This window comes from Oreochromis aureus, linkage group 12 (genome assembly GCF_013358895.1).
Source record: "Oreochromis aureus strain Israel breed Guangdong linkage group 12, ZZ_aureus, whole genome shotgun sequence".
NCBI classification, from domain to species: Eukaryota; Metazoa; Chordata; class Actinopteri; order Cichliformes; family Cichlidae; genus Oreochromis; species Oreochromis aureus.
In genome coordinates, this window is record NC_052953.1 from 9,098,431 (window position 1) to 9,114,646 (window position 16,216).

The 16,216-nt window shown below is 39.9% G+C and overlaps 2 protein-coding genes across 12 annotated transcripts in view; one reads left to right on the forward strand and one right to left on the reverse strand.

The window, feature by feature from the left end:
- The window catches only part of kcnt1b (potassium sodium-activated channel subfamily T member 1b), a 73,741-nt gene extending 65,627 nt beyond the window's left edge, over nucleotides 1–8,114 (forward strand). For all 10 annotated transcript variants that reach the window (XM_039620776.1, XM_039620782.1, XM_039620778.1 and 7 more), the window contains 2 exons: nucleotides 1,108–1,192; nucleotides 4,107–8,114. In XM_039620776.1, the coding sequence (XP_039476710.1) occupies nucleotides 1,108–1,192; nucleotides 4,107–4,227 (206 nt within the window). In that variant the 3' untranslated portion in view covers nucleotides 4,228–8,114. The remainder of the gene's footprint in view (nucleotides 1–1,107; nucleotides 1,193–4,106) is intronic.
- A 338-nt stretch (nucleotides 8,115–8,452) lies between these two features.
- LOC120443068 (mucin-5AC-like) lies at nucleotides 8,453–15,934 on the reverse strand. Of its 2 annotated transcripts, XM_039620786.1 has the most exons (17): nucleotides 15,865–15,934; nucleotides 15,685–15,780; nucleotides 13,926–14,450; nucleotides 13,702–13,845; nucleotides 13,503–13,589; nucleotides 13,338–13,406; nucleotides 13,195–13,236; nucleotides 12,955–13,050; nucleotides 12,711–12,812; nucleotides 12,547–12,621; nucleotides 12,353–12,433; nucleotides 12,158–12,259; nucleotides 11,981–12,055; nucleotides 11,811–11,879; nucleotides 10,495–10,593; nucleotides 10,351–10,407; nucleotides 8,453–10,260 (listed from the first exon to the last, which is right to left on the reverse strand). In XM_039620786.1, exons 1-17 carry the CDS (start codon nucleotides 15,869–15,871, stop codon nucleotides 9,020–9,022), a joined length of 2,967 nt encoding a protein of 988 aa, XP_039476720.1. In that variant the 5' UTR covers nucleotides 15,872–15,934; the 3' UTR covers nucleotides 8,453–9,019. The 2 variants fall into 2 exon arrangements, with proteins under 2 accessions (XP_039476720.1, XP_039476721.1); XM_039620787.1 differs by lacking the exons at nucleotides 12,353–12,433; nucleotides 12,547–12,621; nucleotides 12,711–12,812; ... (1 more) ...; nucleotides 13,195–13,236; nucleotides 13,338–13,406.
- Between the last annotated feature and the right edge of the window lie 282 nt (nucleotides 15,935–16,216).

Sequence of the window (16,216 nt, forward strand, 5' to 3'; positions counted from 1 at the left end):
TAAAGGCTTTCAAAACTCTATTGCTAGTCAAATTTTATTATACATCTTTAAAATATACAAACCATAAGAAGTTTGAATACTGTGTAAATGTTTAAAAAAGGAAGAACTGAATGATGATGCACCATGCAAGAGCGCAAAGATTTGGTAATAAAAAACAAACAAAATATGGCAATAGTAGTAGCAACTGAAAAAAAATGTTTTAAAGGCAGTACAAAAGACTGGTAAGGTTAATTAGCAACAGGTCAGTAATGTGATTGGCTGTAATCCTAGAAGCTTTGTCTTTCAGGAGTAAAGACAGCAAGCAGTTCACCACCCTGTGAAGGACTGCACAGATTAATAGTTCGACAATTACTGTTCATCACACAGAACAGCCAAGAATTATATGCGGTGCATGTCATCAACCATGATATCAGTATCAAGGTGCAAGGGGAATTAATGCATGTGATATGAGTAATTCGCGCGTCTGTAGAGGCGTTATTAATTATGAATATAAATAGAGGGAACACCTTGCTTACCGACAATACTGACGATACTAAAACACATACAAAACCATGGCTGTGTAGAAAAGGTTGTAAACCTGCCTTTCTGCAGCCCAGATCAGTCACCCATTGAAAACGTTTTGCATTAATGATAAAAAATAGAATAAAAGAAGTCCCAAACTGTCAAAATCCTGTATAAATTAATTATGTGAAAACATTTACATTTAAAAACTGCAACTGTCACAAAGTTTATATAAGTGTGGTAAAGCTGCCCCTGCTCCAGCTATGTAAAATGACCATGCAGGCTTTAAATTACTTAATGACAGGCTTTATTCATGCTAAATGTATTTAATAAGATTATTTGTTTCCTCATATTAAGAGTTAAATGATCATTAGCAGTTGTAACAAGGAACCCTCAAATTATTCCCAGTTATTTGCCTCAGATTTTTGCACCACTTGCTCGTTAAGTTTTACTTTACTTTTGTCCTGACTGAAAGGCTGAAAACAAGGCAGTGTCATATTTTAAGTGGATAAAAGGCTCATTTCCTGGCTGATGTTCTGTATAATGGAGGGGGACGAGAGAGGGCTCCAGAGCAGCACTGAAGGCCATCTCTGTCTGTTTTTACAGATGAGATGAACGACCACCAGAACACGCTGTCCTACGTCCTCATCAATCCTCCTCCTGACACCATGCTGGAGCTCAACGACATTGTGTAAGGACCTCTCTCTTTTATCCTGTACACTTTACTTTGTTAACACCTTTGTGTTTTATCTGTGTTGTTAGTTACAGTCAGACTAAATTACAATCTAAACCATTATGGTCTTTTTAGACTGCTCAGCCAACAGTAAAGGTACTTAAATGTAAATTAAACTGAGTAATAAATTACTGAATAGTTGACATGTGGAGCTCAGCTGTCATATACACAAATCAAAATCTTATATATTGTTATTAAAGCCTGGAAATTATAATATGGTATCCATCCTCATATGTCAGAGCATTAACCAATATTAAATATCACCTTATTATGAGGTTACTGCCACAAGTCATAATATAAATATTAGAATATAAATATATTAAAATATATAGGATCAGAATACAACTATATTGTAATGCACAGATATTACAATTTTATTGCTAGTAGGTTATTATTTTGTAACCAGCACATTGTTTTACTATATTTACCCCGGGTTTCCTGAATGTTATTACCCATCCATCCATCCATCCATCTTCTTCCTCTTAACTGGGGCCGGGTAGTGGGGCAGCAGCCTAAGCAGAGAAGCCCAGACCTCCCTCTCCCCAGCCACCTCCTCCTTCACCTTGTCTGGGGGAACACCAAGGCGTTCCCAGGCCAGCTGAGAGAGATAATCTCTCCAGCGTGTCCTGGGTCTGCCCCGGAGCCTCCTCCCAGTGGGACATGCCTGGAACACCTCACCCAGCAGGCATCCTTGTCAGATGCCCGAACCACCTCAGCTGGCTCCTTTCGATGTGGAGGAGCAGTGGCTCTACTCTGAGCCCCTCCCGGATGGCCGAACTTCTTACCCTATCTCTAAGGGAGAGGCCAGCCACCCTTCGGAGGAAGCTCATTTCTTTCACTTGTAACTGCAGTCTCGTTCTTTCGGTCACTACCCACAGCTCGTGGCCATAGGTGAGGGTAGGGACGTAGATCGACTGGTAAATTGAGAGCTTTGCTTTTACACTCAGCTCTCTCTTCACCACAACAGACCGGTGCAGCGTCTACATCACCGCAACCGCAGCACCAAACCGTCTGTAGATCTCCCTCTTCTTTCTCCCGTCACTCGAGAACAAGATCCAAGATACTTAAACTCCACCACTTGGGGCATGTTGTTACCCAATAACATAATTTCAATGTAATATCACTCAGCTATAACAACTATTGATACAAAATTATTATTTGGATACACCTACAACTTCAGTGGGGTAATTAAAAGGGAATAACTTGATGTTACTACGTTATTACTGAGCTGTAACAAAATTGCTACTTTGGACAAATTATAATAAGTTTATTCAACTTAATATTTACAGTCGTCCCTGTATATCCAAAAAGAGCAGACATGCAGCTTGCAAACAGCTACAAACAATGACTTCACACTGTTTCATAAATATATCTTTTGCAGGAGGACAGCAGGAAAAGTCTGGTATTATGTGAAATATTCCGTTTATATAACACTTTTCATGTAAACTCCAGCTGTGTCGCAAAGCGTCACCCTTTTTTGATGTGTGAATCGATGCCTGCGGCACACGCACACAGGTAACGGTTAACACCTCGAGCAGAGAACCCACAGGGTGTGTGGATCTTAACAGGCAGCGATATAACTGGCATGTTAACTGGCTAACACTAAAAAGTATAGCTATTCTGAAACAGTCAACAACGTTAGACTAATATTAATTAATACAAGGCATCAGTAAAGTTCCTTATTAGTACTGGTGTCACCTTGTGTGTGACTGCTTCAGAATTATTTCTAGCCTCATATGAAAGGCAAGTAAAAAATGCATGAAATGAAATCTAGTTGTTATTTAACTTGCAAAGGCTTAACTTCAAACTGCGCACTGAACTTCCACTTTTAAAGCCTCGCCGCCACAGACTCCAGGGTCGAGCTTGTGTAATTATAATGAGCAGCCAGAAGGGACAGCTGGCAAATCATTCTGCTTTTGAGTAATGCACCAATCAGACACATTATAACCACTGACAGGCGAAGGGAATTGCATATCGCTACAGTGCCACCTGTTAGGGTTGAGATATATTTGGCAGCAAGTGAACTGTCAGCTGTTGATGTCAATGTGTTAGAAACAGCAAGATGGGCAAGCGCAAGGATCTGAGGGACTGACATGATCCAGCTTGAGGTGGCTATATGACTGGGTCACAGCCTGTGAGCATGGTGGGTCTTACTGGGCTACATTATTAAAAGGTTCAGTGCAGGCTGTGACAGAAAGAGGGCAGGCTGGTCATGTCGACCCCTGTCCACTGCCAAAGTTCTAATGTGGGGAGGCATTGGAAGAAGGTGAATAGAAATCAGAAAAAGTAAAAAAAAAAAAAAAAAAGGCCAACTGAATGAGGCAAGTGTGATGCTCGTTGCAGAGTTTTGCTGGGAAGCCTAAAGTCCTTGCATTCATGTGGGTGTTACTTCAACCTCTGCCTAAACATAGCTGCAGACCATTTGCACAACTTCATGACAGTGGTATCTGCTGATCGTAGTGGGCTCTTTGAAAAACTACAACATGTGTTTGATCACGCCAGATGTCCTTCCTGACAGAAACCCCAGCTGATTCCTGTCATCTCCTGGGATAAAACCAGGTCTCATTCTCTTGTTAGGTAAATGTGTAAACCATTACACTGTGGAGCCACTCTGGAGACTCAGTAAGAAAGGAAGGTGAAAAGTGCAAACCTCTTGAGTAATATTTAGCAAGTACATGGTTGGAAAGTTACTCTCACAGTAAGCTTTGGACTAATTAATAGCTTAATTTAGTGATAATGCTCAACTTTCCTAGAGGTGAAGGCCCCGGCTGCCATATTTAAATGCCAGATGTTTACATGTAAGTACTCGTCTGGGAGTCCAAGCCTGTAACTGCTCCATGCTGGCAGATAATGTCAGTTTTTGTCTTCGCAGGTATATAATCCGCTCAGACCCACTGGCGCACGTGCCAGAGGACTCGCAGGTGGGACCGGCTCGTTGTAGCAGGAACCAGCAAGACTTTGGCACAGAGACCAGAGATGAGACTCACCTCTGAAACCCACCCACGCCCCCAGAGTCCTCTACACACTCTGACCCTTAACCTCTAAAGGCCGGCCTGGGCCCACTGAGCTAGTTTGTGTCGCACAGATGAAGGCTCCTATCGGGCCAAGATCAGCTGTCCATAGTGAATGTGCATTAAGTGTGTCTCTGCTCGAGACCAGAAACGATCAACATCTTAAAAATTCACCCCTGAGACATCTCCTGTTTCCCTACTGAGCTGCTATAGAAAGATGCATGAAGAGTGCCTCGTCATCACCTGTCATTGAAACACACGCAAACACACATCACCCTACGAAAACAATCTGAAACTGAGAACCGGGCCATGAAAATGGCTCCCTCCTCCGAAAAAAAGGACGGAGAGAGTAGAGTAATGTTCTGAGGAGGAGGAGTTAAAGGAGGCTTAAACAGAATATCTTCATCGTCACTTCGTTCACCAAGCGGTGTGGTTGACCTCATACCATGATCTCCTCTGTGCTTGTTTCTACCTGAAATTACAAAAGAACAGAAACCTGGGGCAACTACACCCCCCTTCACATCTGAACGATCATGTCGTTTAAAGACGAGGGTAAATGCTTTGAATTTCTTCCTTTTCAGGCATTTAACCTAAAATTACACTACCTGTGCACTTCTCTTTATTTATTTATTTTAGCTTAATTCAAATTTTAAAACTTTGTTGGACAGGATTTTTTATTTACGTACAAGCACAACCTTTTTTTCTGTAAATATACACACTGCCGTGGTACTTTTATCGGCCAGGTTAGCGTTATATTTCTGGAAATGACTTTGTTGTGATCATTGCTAGAAAGTACATTTATTCTTAATTTATTTCATTAAGTTTTCCAAGTCATGTCTGCTCTACTGTATGTGCCATTCTGTTTACACTATTGCTTTGTGAATATCGTTGAATTATTTATAACTTTTGTGCCATTCTGCATCTCTTTAGTATGGAGCCTGTCAGCAGCAGTACAGGTGGAAATAACTTTCATTATTCCTTGTTTTACTGCAGTGGGTGCACAAAATGTTAATTCATGTTCATAAAAAAACGCAGAAGTGCCAAAATCTGCAGTTTCGTTGGTCGTCTCCATCAGTGAGTCAGTCCCCATAGAGTAGCATGCCTGTCGGGGTTGCCCAACTTCAGCTATGAAATTTACATATTTACAGCCTTTAATAAGCAGGGTGTGACAGTACTCGTAGCTGCAACAACAATAATTAGTCGCTGAACTGAACTACAACGTTTGTGCTGTTGGTGCCATTTAAAGCATTTCTGATGTAATATTATTTGACATAAAAAATATATGACCTGCTGTGCAGCTGATTGTATAATCCAAGAATTTTGTGCTTAAATTTTGGTGTGCCTAATTTTTTTATTAGTAAGTAACTTATCAGTATTAATCAGAAGTTATTTTAGTCTCGACTTTCAGCCCCACAGTTTATGGACCCAGCTTGCTAACCGAGCTAGCTGCAGAACATCCTCCCAATAAGTGCTAAACATCGTGAGCTTAGCACTGCACAATGCTTTTTCAGTAATAGTAACTCTGCCTCTAAAAAGACACCAAAGCAGCACTATCCTTCTTATCACATGCTCATTATTTAGGAAAAGTCTGTAGACTAGTTTTTTAATATACACCCAAATTATATCTCACGTCAGATCACATTTTGTGCATTCAGTTTAGTAAAACATGGCACCCCACCCCCCTGCCACCGACAAGCTCTGTACAGCTGTGACATCAGTGTTTATTATTACAGGAGCTGACCCAAACATCTGCAGCAGGAAAAAAGTAAAAAAGGAATCATTTTCTAAATTTAGCATTTAGAAATTAATGTTAACAATACAAGACTTTTTGCTGCTGTACTTATCATAACTCAGTATTTATCTGAAGCATTATAAGCTGCATTTTTAATTTTATATTTAAGTGCTATTTATCGTTGAATAGAATAGAATGAGAAAATTCTTCTTTTTTTCTGGACTACTGGTTTTAACAAGTTAATCTTTAACTGTCAAGTGTCTCCGTCACTCAGTACATATCATGGTCACTACATGGTCACTTTGTTAGGTACACCTGTTCAACTGCTTGTTAATGAAAATAACTAATCAGCCAATCACATGTGAGAATAGAGTGGATTTAGGAATGGATACCTGTTTGAGACAACCTACTGTTCAAACCGTGCATCAGAATGGGGAAGAAAGGTGATTTAAGTGACGCGGAACAAGGTAATCTACATCATTTGAAAATTCATGGTGAAAATCTTTGGATTATTGCATACGTAAAGATGCAAAATGTGATTTACAAGACTACTTAGCTGTAGAACTTTAGAGAGATTGTATTTAGATTAGCTAATTATCTAGCAAAATAAGATGCTCAATTAAGGAAAAAATTACCACTTGCACTAAAATCAAATCATAAAATGTTTAAATGACTTTCAGTTATCAGTGCCACATCAATGAATCTGTTGTGGGAAAAATTGGAGAATTGATATCTCTAACTGCTATTTCACTCGGTCCTCATCAGAAACATTTATAAATACTATCAGATGCATCATCGTTAACTGTAATTAATATCAACAGCAGTCTGGCTCCAGTGTTTTTAACTTGAATTCATTTGATTGTTGGCGGGTTTTTTTGTTTTGGGTTCTTTTTAATGATCATATCTGTTGATGAGTTGCAGTGCGACCGGTAGCACAATAGTTTTGCACAGATATCGACAGGCACAGTCATGTCTGTTTCTATCCTGTAAATTTACTGTATTTCCAAGTTTATTTTGGAACGAGCTGAAAAGCAAAAATACGCTCCTTTCTGAACTGTACGGGCACATTGTGTATGAAACAATATTTAATCTTGATTTATCTTCTTTCAGCTGTACATTTGGTTTGCTCAGTGTATATAAAACCTTAATGTACTCATTGTTTGCCAGTTTGTTATTTTGTGTGACGAAACGTGAAACTGTTGGACTTGAACTATTTTTGCACTATGCTCTACGGGAATGCGCAGAGCATAACAGCACCCCTTTAATATGAATCTGCAGAACACGGCGGACAGTATTAAACCGTTCCCATGAAGCAAAAACAATCGAGATGTGCAGTAAATTATCATGCATCTGTTGGTTTGGTTAACCCTGTGAATGTTTACAAAACTTAATTCAATGCTTAATTTTTCATTTGTCAAAGAAACATCCAGTGACGATGTGAGAAATCAAAATGTTTTCTCTCACTGAGATGTGCCATTGTTTCCCCTTGTTTGTTCTGAAGAAAATATAGCATAGGCTTTTTCATGCTTTATTACTGTAGGCATATTTGTTCCACTGAAATGTACTGTTGATCTTTGTTCATTGGCCCCTCTGAAGTGTCAGTTTACAGGGCAGGGGAGGTGAGGAGTGAAAGCGTGAGTGACTGCGATGGAGGATGCAATCAGTGTGCTGATATACTCGCGTAACATCTTCCTAGGTCCTCACTTGTGACAAATCCTAACACTCTAGAAAGAGTTCACTTCACATCTCCTACTGTCCACACTTACAATACCACACGGGGCATGTTAACACGAAAAAAAAAAAAAAGAAGCATGTTTTGATATACAGGCTTGCCAAGAACAAGACATTTTGTACATTGACAGGGACATTTAGTCCGATGTCTAGAGAAACCCATAATCGAGTCAACTGCTTGCAAGCTGGAGTCATTATTTGATACTGTGTATTTATATGAATGGAACATGCATGTTGTCTCGGTGTTAACAAAAGCCTACTATATGTATTCTGTTTACCTCCACTTTGTTTTTGAGTCATTGTCGAATTTTTGTACTATTTCTTATGAGAAGTGTTCTTCTCCACATTCATAATATGAACAAATAAATGCTGCATGCAGCCAGAGCGGATGAACCTAACACAAAAACTGATGTTTTATTTCATTTATGTGAAGAATGCGGGGATAATGACATATATTTTGTGCCGTATATAGATATGACCCCACCTATATAGGTGGCTGGTATATTATGTGTGTGAGCTAAGAGTCTTCTGATGTGTGCCGAGAGTTATCAAACAAAACTTCGTTTTTTCGTTAACATCTTTTTTTTGTTAAAGTATGTTGCTAGCTCAAATTAAATATTTTTTTTCTTTTGCTCTTTTATTTACATTTCCATATTTGTACACGTTCAACGATAAAGTAAGCGATGAAAATTAGCTTCACCCTAAAATGTCTTTATTATTCTGTATTACATTATAAGTGACGCTATCATTTTTTGGACAAAAATTATGTATTAAATTAAGGTTGAAACAAGAAATTGAAACCATAAACTCGGAAATTTAATAAATCAAGTGAGCAGGGCCAAATTTGCTAACACATTGCATAAAAGGAGAGCAAAGTAAAATACAGGGAGGAGAATATTTAAATCAGACATGCAAAATGATTTACTAACGATTGCAACATGCAATTTAGTGCTAATTGCGCTGATATTTAAATTCAAATTCACTGACTGAGCCTCAAAGCTTTTTTTCAACTCTAATCACAATTATGAGCACTAGTTTGGAAAATCTGCCCTTTAAGTAGACTTCTATGCAATCTGATTTCAAGAGTTGCCCTCTGCTGGCCATTAGAAAGATTGCTGGGTTTGAGGCTGGTGGAAAATGGGTTAAATTCAGCCAGTCGTCATATTTAATGCATTAAGAGGCAGAGGCTGGACTGTCATGTGCCAATACAGCAAACTTTCAAGTTACACTTACTGTAAGAATCAAGTGAGAATTTCATTTTACTTGAAGAGTGATTGAATAGCCATGATGATCTCCTCTGCCAGCTCTCTTCTAACGCCGCTGCTTGTTGGCATGTGTCTGCTTCCACCTCTGTCTGGTCCAACGGCCATTGTTCTGAACGACTTCATGCAGCAGGTTCATGAAGGCGTAGTCGTTCCCAGACAGCAGCGTTTCATCATCAGGTGACGTACCACCAGAGGGAGCCTTCGAGCTGGACGCCCTGTTTTCTGCCCTCTGCCTGCTGTGCACAGCTCGTTTCGATTCCTTCCTCTGATCGTCCTCCTTGCTGCTCTTGATGTTGTGTGCTGAGCTTTTTCCAGATGTCTGATGTCGATTCTGATGGAGGTTTTCTTGATTCGCATTTCGGTTTTCTGCAGTCGTTTGTGTTACAGTGGTAGTATCACCCATTGCCATCCCCTCTTTCTTCAGGTGTTCCTCTTCAATTGGTTTTAAGGACTGCGAGTGTCTCAGGTCCATGAGAGCCCCCATTTGATTTTTCATAGTTTCATCTTTCTCTTTGTCCCCATCAAAACTGAAGGGATGGCCTCTATCATTTACAGTCTTCTTTATTTCATCTGAAAACTTCTTTGTTACGTTTTGTCTCCAAACAGTCACGTCATCACCGTCCTCCTCATCTTCTGCTTTTCTTTTGCATCTTTCCTGCCACTGAGCTGCAGCGGGGGGCCAGGTAGAGATCCTCTTGATAATTTTGCTGCCCTTTGATCTTAGACCAGGACCTTCAGCAGACTCTTCAGCAGGAAGTGATTTGTTCTGGTCTGTGCCGATGCTCAGATAAGGTACCATGTCAGTGCTGACAGGAACACATTCAGGGTTTTTATCTAGATTTGTACCAGGATTGGCTGGTTTTTCATTCTCCTTGATTGCGTCTGTGGTGTTTGTGGGATTTTCTGTCTGAAATCCCCTTGCTGCTCCTGTGGCTTCAGTTTCATTCACCAGCTTCTGCTTTCCCTCAGCTGGGTTTTCAGTGACTTTTGCTTGAGCCTCTGTCTCAGTATGCAAAGTCACAGGATTCTTCCCAGATGCACAAAAAGGAGACATGAGGATTACAGCATTTGCTGACTTTGCTCTGATTCCAGTAAAGGATGTTATCCGAGCCATCTCTGCATCTTTGTTCTCAGAGGATCTTAGAGAGTCATGACTTGATCTGCTTTCTTCTTCCAGCTGTTTTTTGTCTTCTCTCGGATGCCCAGGTGTCACACTTTTTTTGTTGTGTTTCCTTCGGCGCCGCACAGCAAGGAAATACACCACAAACAGCAGCACACAGAGGACCACTGTAGATAGGGCCAGGTAAACACAAAGACTATTTTAGCTACGTATGTATTTTCAATTCAATCAAACAGAAATATACAGTAGAAACATACCAATCACAGCAATGAGTGCACGGACAATGTTAGTATCTGATGGTGGTTGTGATGGAACTGGCCAAAGAAAAAAAACAGCACAGATTTCATGCATTAGTATTTCAGAATTCAGATGACAAACATTTTGAGAAGAATCCAATGTACCTGTCACTCCAGCAGGTTCAGAAGCTGTTGTGGATGAGTTTGTGAGTTCGGCGTGGGCTGAGGTTTCTGTCCTTACCAGAGGTGACGTCTCAGAAGATTCTGAGGAGAATAAGAAACAAACTAGAGAGTCCTCAGTGTTGTAAAATGCAGAATGTTTTCACTTCTTAAAATCAATAATTGTGCAAAATGCTTTGACAGTTAGATACAGTTCAGGACCGCTGGGTTATGGTCAGATTAATGGTGTTACTCTGGCGCCATCTGCAGGTCAATAACATCCACAGTTTCAGGATGACTCATACTAAGGGTGTGTGCCGATTTTCCCCAATGTGTTTATGGTAGATTCTGTCAAACTGATATAAAAAACTAATATAAAATTATTTTTTTCATAGCAAAATAATAGACAAAAGCAAAAAGAAAAACCTTAGGAATATTTGTAATCAGTGATTCAGAGCTATTCTGTGTCACAGATTTGATGCTGTCAAAGTTAGAGACGCTCTCTTTGCCTTCCAAACTGCCTTAATTCTTCATCACAAAGATGCAGTAAGGTGCTGGAAACATTACTCAGAGATTTTGGTTTATATTGAGATGATGACAAGACCTGATGACTGTGGAGGCCGTTTGAGTCGACATGTTCAAGAAACCAGTCTGAGATGATTTGAGCTTTGTGACATGACGTGTCATCCTGCCAGGAGGAGACATCAGAAAATTAAGGGGTTCTACTCTATTTAAACAATGCTCAGTTGATACTAAGCGGCCAGAGTGTGCCAAGAAAATATCCCCAACAGTATTTAACAGCAACAGCGTGACTCACTGATACAAGGAAGGATGGATCCGTGGTTTCATGTTTAGACCAAACTCTGACCCTATCATTCAAATGCCGCAGCAGAAATCAAGATTTATCAGACCAGGCAAAATTTCTGTTGTCCAATTTTGGAGAGCAGAATTGTAGTATCAGCTCCCTGTTCATATTTGACATGAGAAGCACCTGATGTGCTTTTCTGCTTCACGATTTGATGTATTGTGCATTCAGAGATACTCTGACACAAAGAAATAGTCCATGTCTGCATGCATAAATGCATTGAGTTGCTGCCATGTAATTGGCTGATTAGATATTTGTGTTAATAAGCAGTTGAGCAGGTGTACCTAATCATGTGGTCAGTGAGTGGTATGAGTTCAGGATCTTGGATCTAGTAGTAGATCTAGTAGAGAGAGAAAAAAGTGTGTGTGTGGTGGTGGTGGTGGTGGTGGTGGGAGGGGTATATTTACAAGTTTAGATAATTGAAATAGAAACAAAAGAAAGGAAAAGCCATATGTACCAGTGTGAGAAGAGCTTGTGGGTTTGGTTTCTGACTTTGATGTTGGTCGTGAAGGAGTTTCCACTTTTACTGCAGGAAAAACAGAGACACTGATTGCTAATGTTTTAGAGAGATAAGAGTATTCCTGTCATAATGGTGAATTTCAATCAAACAAAAAGAAGCACATGTACCAGTGGATGCACGGCCAGGTGTATGTACATAGGTAGGCTTAGGCTGGACAGAGGTCTCTAATGATGAAACTGTCACTAGAGAGAACAGCCGAGACATAAATACGCACAAATTTAAAATGTAGAGAATTTCATATTTCTAATGGAAACTGGGAAACGAAGAAAAAAAAACCAATATACCAGTTTGAGAAGAGCTTATTGTGGATGCATCAGTGGATGAGGCTATGAAAGAAGTGCCTGAGTTTGAGGTTGGGCGTGATGGGGGGGTTGTGACCACTTTTACTGCGGGTAACAATAGAAATACTAAGTACCAGTTAATAGTATGCACACACTGAAATGTAAAGAATTTCACGAAATTTAATTAGCCACATGTACTGGTGTAAGAGCTTGTTGTGGGTATATCAGTGGGTTTGTGTGAGTTTGATGTTGGTCTTGATGAAGGAGTTTCCACTTTTACTGTAGGAAAAACAGAGAGAAGCATTGTTTTTTTGTTTTTTTTAAAAAGGGGGGGGGGGTGAAAATATTTCTGTCAGAATTTTGAATTTGTATGAAAAAAGCAGCACATGTACCAGTGGATGCAGGGCCAGATGTGTATGCATAAGTGGGCTTAGGGTGGACAGATGTTTTTAATGATGAATCTGTAACTACAGAGAACAAACACATGCACAAATTTAAAATGCAAAGAATTTCAAACATCTAATGGAAACTAGGAAAAGAAAAAAACTTCATGTACCAGTGTGAGAAGAGCCTATTGTGGTTGTATCAGTGGATGTGGGTTTAAAGGAAGTATCTGAGTTTGACGTTGGACGTGGTGGAGGGGTCGTCACCACTTTTACTGCAGGTAAAAATACAAATACTAAGTCTTGGTTATTTAGGTAAAGATATGACAATACTCTTTTCAAGTGTTACAAATGAAAAAACAAGTGAGACACAATTTAAAATGAAAAGAATTTCAGAAAACGAATAGCCACATGTACCAGTGTGGGAAGAGCTTATTGCAGGTACATCAGTGGATGAGGCTATGAAAGAAGTGTCTGATGTTGGGCGTGATGGAGTGGTTGTCACCACTTTTACTGCAGGCAAAAATAGAAAAAATAAGTGCCAGTTACTAGTATGCACAAAATGTAAAGAATTTCACTGAACTGATCAGCCACATGTACTAGTGTGGGAAGAGCTCATTGTGGCTACATCAGTGGGTTTGTGTGTAACAGAAGTGCCTGAGTTTGATGTTGGTCGTGATGAAGGAGTTTCCACTTTTACTGTAGGAAAAACAGAGAGAAGCATTGCTATTTTTTAAAAAAGGGGTGGAAATATTTCTGTGAGGATCTCGAATTTTTATGAAAAAAAGCAGCACATGTACCAGTGGATGCAGGGCCAGGTGTGTGTGCATAAGTGGGCTTAGGGTGGACAGATGTTTCTAATGATGGAACTGTCAGTGGAGAGAACACAAGCACGCACAAATTTAAAATGCAAAGAATTTTAAACATCTAACGGAAACTGGGAAAAGAAAAAAAGCTTCACGTACCAGTGTGAGAAGAGCTTATAGTGGGTTTGGGTTTGACAGAGGTTTCTGTCTCTGATGTTGGTGATGGAGAGGTTGTCACCACTTTTACTGCAGGTAAAAAAGTAGATACTACATGGCAGTTATTTAATTAAACAACTCATAATTTTAGACTTGTAGACTTTAATAAAACAAATAATTAGGCAAGAAGAAACAGCTGTACCAGTGGATGAAGGGCCCACTGACGATGTTATTGATGGTGATGTCGCGCATACCGATACGTTCCACACCAGCTGACCCCTCAGGGATGGAGGACTCTCACAGGTCACGTCCATCTCGTTTTCCAGCTGAGATCTGCTTTGTAGAGCTGAGGGGAGAAGCAGCTTTAGATTTCTATTTTTTTATAAAACCACATTAATAATGTAGTTCATCTCACTTTTCTCAAACCTTTCACAAAGGCGACAAAGTCTTCAGCTTCACACGAACAGTCCCAAGGGTTCCCACCTAATCTGATCTTGGTGGAGGTCAGAGATCTGAAGGCTTGTGGTGAGACCCAAGTCAACTTGTTCTTGGACAAGTCTAACTCAGCCAAGGCGGCCTGGAAACTGAAACTATTCTGCTCAATATTCCTGAGCATGTTTTTATTCAGCCTGAGGCTTGTGAGGTTAGCAAACTGTCCGAGCGTGGACTCACTCAAGACTTCAATGTGATTTCCTGTAAGGATGATCTCACTCAGGGCGGCGGGCTCTTTAAACCAGTTTGAATTAATCTGCGACAGATTGTTTAGCTCCAAGCTGAGATACTTAAGATTGGTAAATGAGCTGAAGGCTTTTCCAGCGATTCTCGTGACACCTGCATTGTTGATTGTGAGCCTGGTGATAGAAGTGAGGTTCTCACTCTGCAGCACCGTGGAGTTGATCTCTCCGACATCCTTCAGGACCATCAACAGAGACGAGGAACCAGGTTCAAAGTCTAAGTGGGCAGAAGTGTTTTTAGAGGAGTCAAACACAAACTCAGCTGCACATACTTACATTTTCATCCTTTTGCTAATTAAGTCTGAACCAACAAATGAGCTCAAAGGAGAAAACATGCAGTGAAACTATAAAATCAAAGCATCCTGCAGATATGCAAACTTCTTAAAAGACCATTTTGTTGCCTTTGCTTCCCCCTAGTGGTTGACAAATGTGTGACCAGAGCAAAACGTGCAGTACCTACAGTATTACAAGTCAGCAGGTATCATTAACTGGGGTTTGATCATGTTGAGCATTAAATTGTTATTAAACTGTAGTAAGATCAGGTAATAACAGAAAATAAAACCCTGCAGAATTGAAATCAGACTTGTGCCAATGACCCCAGAACCCTCAACGTCATAGACTCAGTCTGGGATTATATAAAGGGATAAAAGACAATGAAATCATCGGAATCCTCTGAAGAACTTAAAAAACATGTAATTGTGAAAACTTTGGTCAATGGAGATAAAAAAATTCTGAAAGGTAGAGTTTAGGGGTCATTTTCTTTTTTATATGAAAAGCTATTTTTTACTTGTAAAACTAAACTATACAGGAAACGGTTTTAGTTTTGAATTATTTGACTGGACTTTTTTTTTTAACCAGTGTGAGCAGGTTTTGGTTCATGTGTTTATTCATACAAGAATGTCTAAATCTATATCTGTGTAGGTCAGCCAAAAGCCTTCTTCTTAAAACCACAGGCAGAGAGTCTCAGGTATTTAACCCTTAGTGAGGGCCGTCCCTTTGGCTCATGTGACAGTTCACATGATTAAAAGTGGGTCAGGACCTCCAAGCCCCTACTAAGGGTTAAATATCATGCACTCTCTGCTTGTTGTTTGACAGCTGAAGAAGTCTATTAGATGAGAGGTTAAACATCTTGTCAGAAAAGGCGACTTTAAGTCCAGTTGCATTTTCTTCAGTACTCACGTTTGTGAGCCCAGAGTTTCTGCATTATAAAGGTGACAGTGGAACCAGAATTTGAAGATTATAAAGACTGAAATGAATAAATCCACTCTGGAGCCTAAGCTAAATGAAAAAAAAAATTATATCATATTAAATTGAATTAAATTAAATGAAGAAGAAATCCATTTTTATTCTTGGTATGAAGTTAATTGATTTTATTTCTGGTATATAAAATGTTGCTGTCTAAGTCTATTTTAAAGGTCACCATTAAAGGGTCAGTAAACAAAATTCCTTACATGGTGGGATGTTGAAGCAGATCGTGATCGTTCCCTCTTTGATACAAGGACGGCTCAGGTGGACAACAGCCAGCAACAAAACCCCACCAGCTACAACTGTGTGGATGCGGACCGATCACATTAGTTAAAGCTGAACATTTGATGACTTTCTGTGTGAGCATTAAAACCAGCAGCACTTACCCTTCATGGTGACCTGCTGGATGCAGTTCTTCAGCTCGGACTGTGGAGCAAGAGTTTGCAGATTGTGATGGTCTCGTGATCACCTGAACTAACAGGTGTGAAAAGAAACAGAGTTGCCATGACAGAGAAGAGTGTGCCATGGTTATGGTTGTGCGTTTGAAGGCACTGTTCCAGTTGGCTGATGAAGCACGAGACAGTTTTTAACAGTGGGGGGGCCTGAAGATGTTTTCACCACTTAAAGGGAACTTCAGCTTTTCAGTTCAATACAGCACCAATTCAAAAATGTTTAACTCAAGGGACTTAATATTGCAAAGTAAAGATCCCACAATATCAGACAGAGAAAGCACTAAAG

Coding starts and splice junctions, on each gene's coding strand:
- LOC120443068 (XM_039620786.1), bottom strand. Junction 13,846..13,925: donor CTTTGTCGCCTTTGTGAAAG/GTTTGAGAAAAG, acceptor TTCTCCCCTCAG/CTCTACAAAGCAGATCTCAG. Junction 11,880..11,980: donor ACCTGGCCGTGCATCCACTG/GTACATGTGCTT, acceptor TTTTTCCTGCAG/TAAAAGTGGAAACTCCTTCA.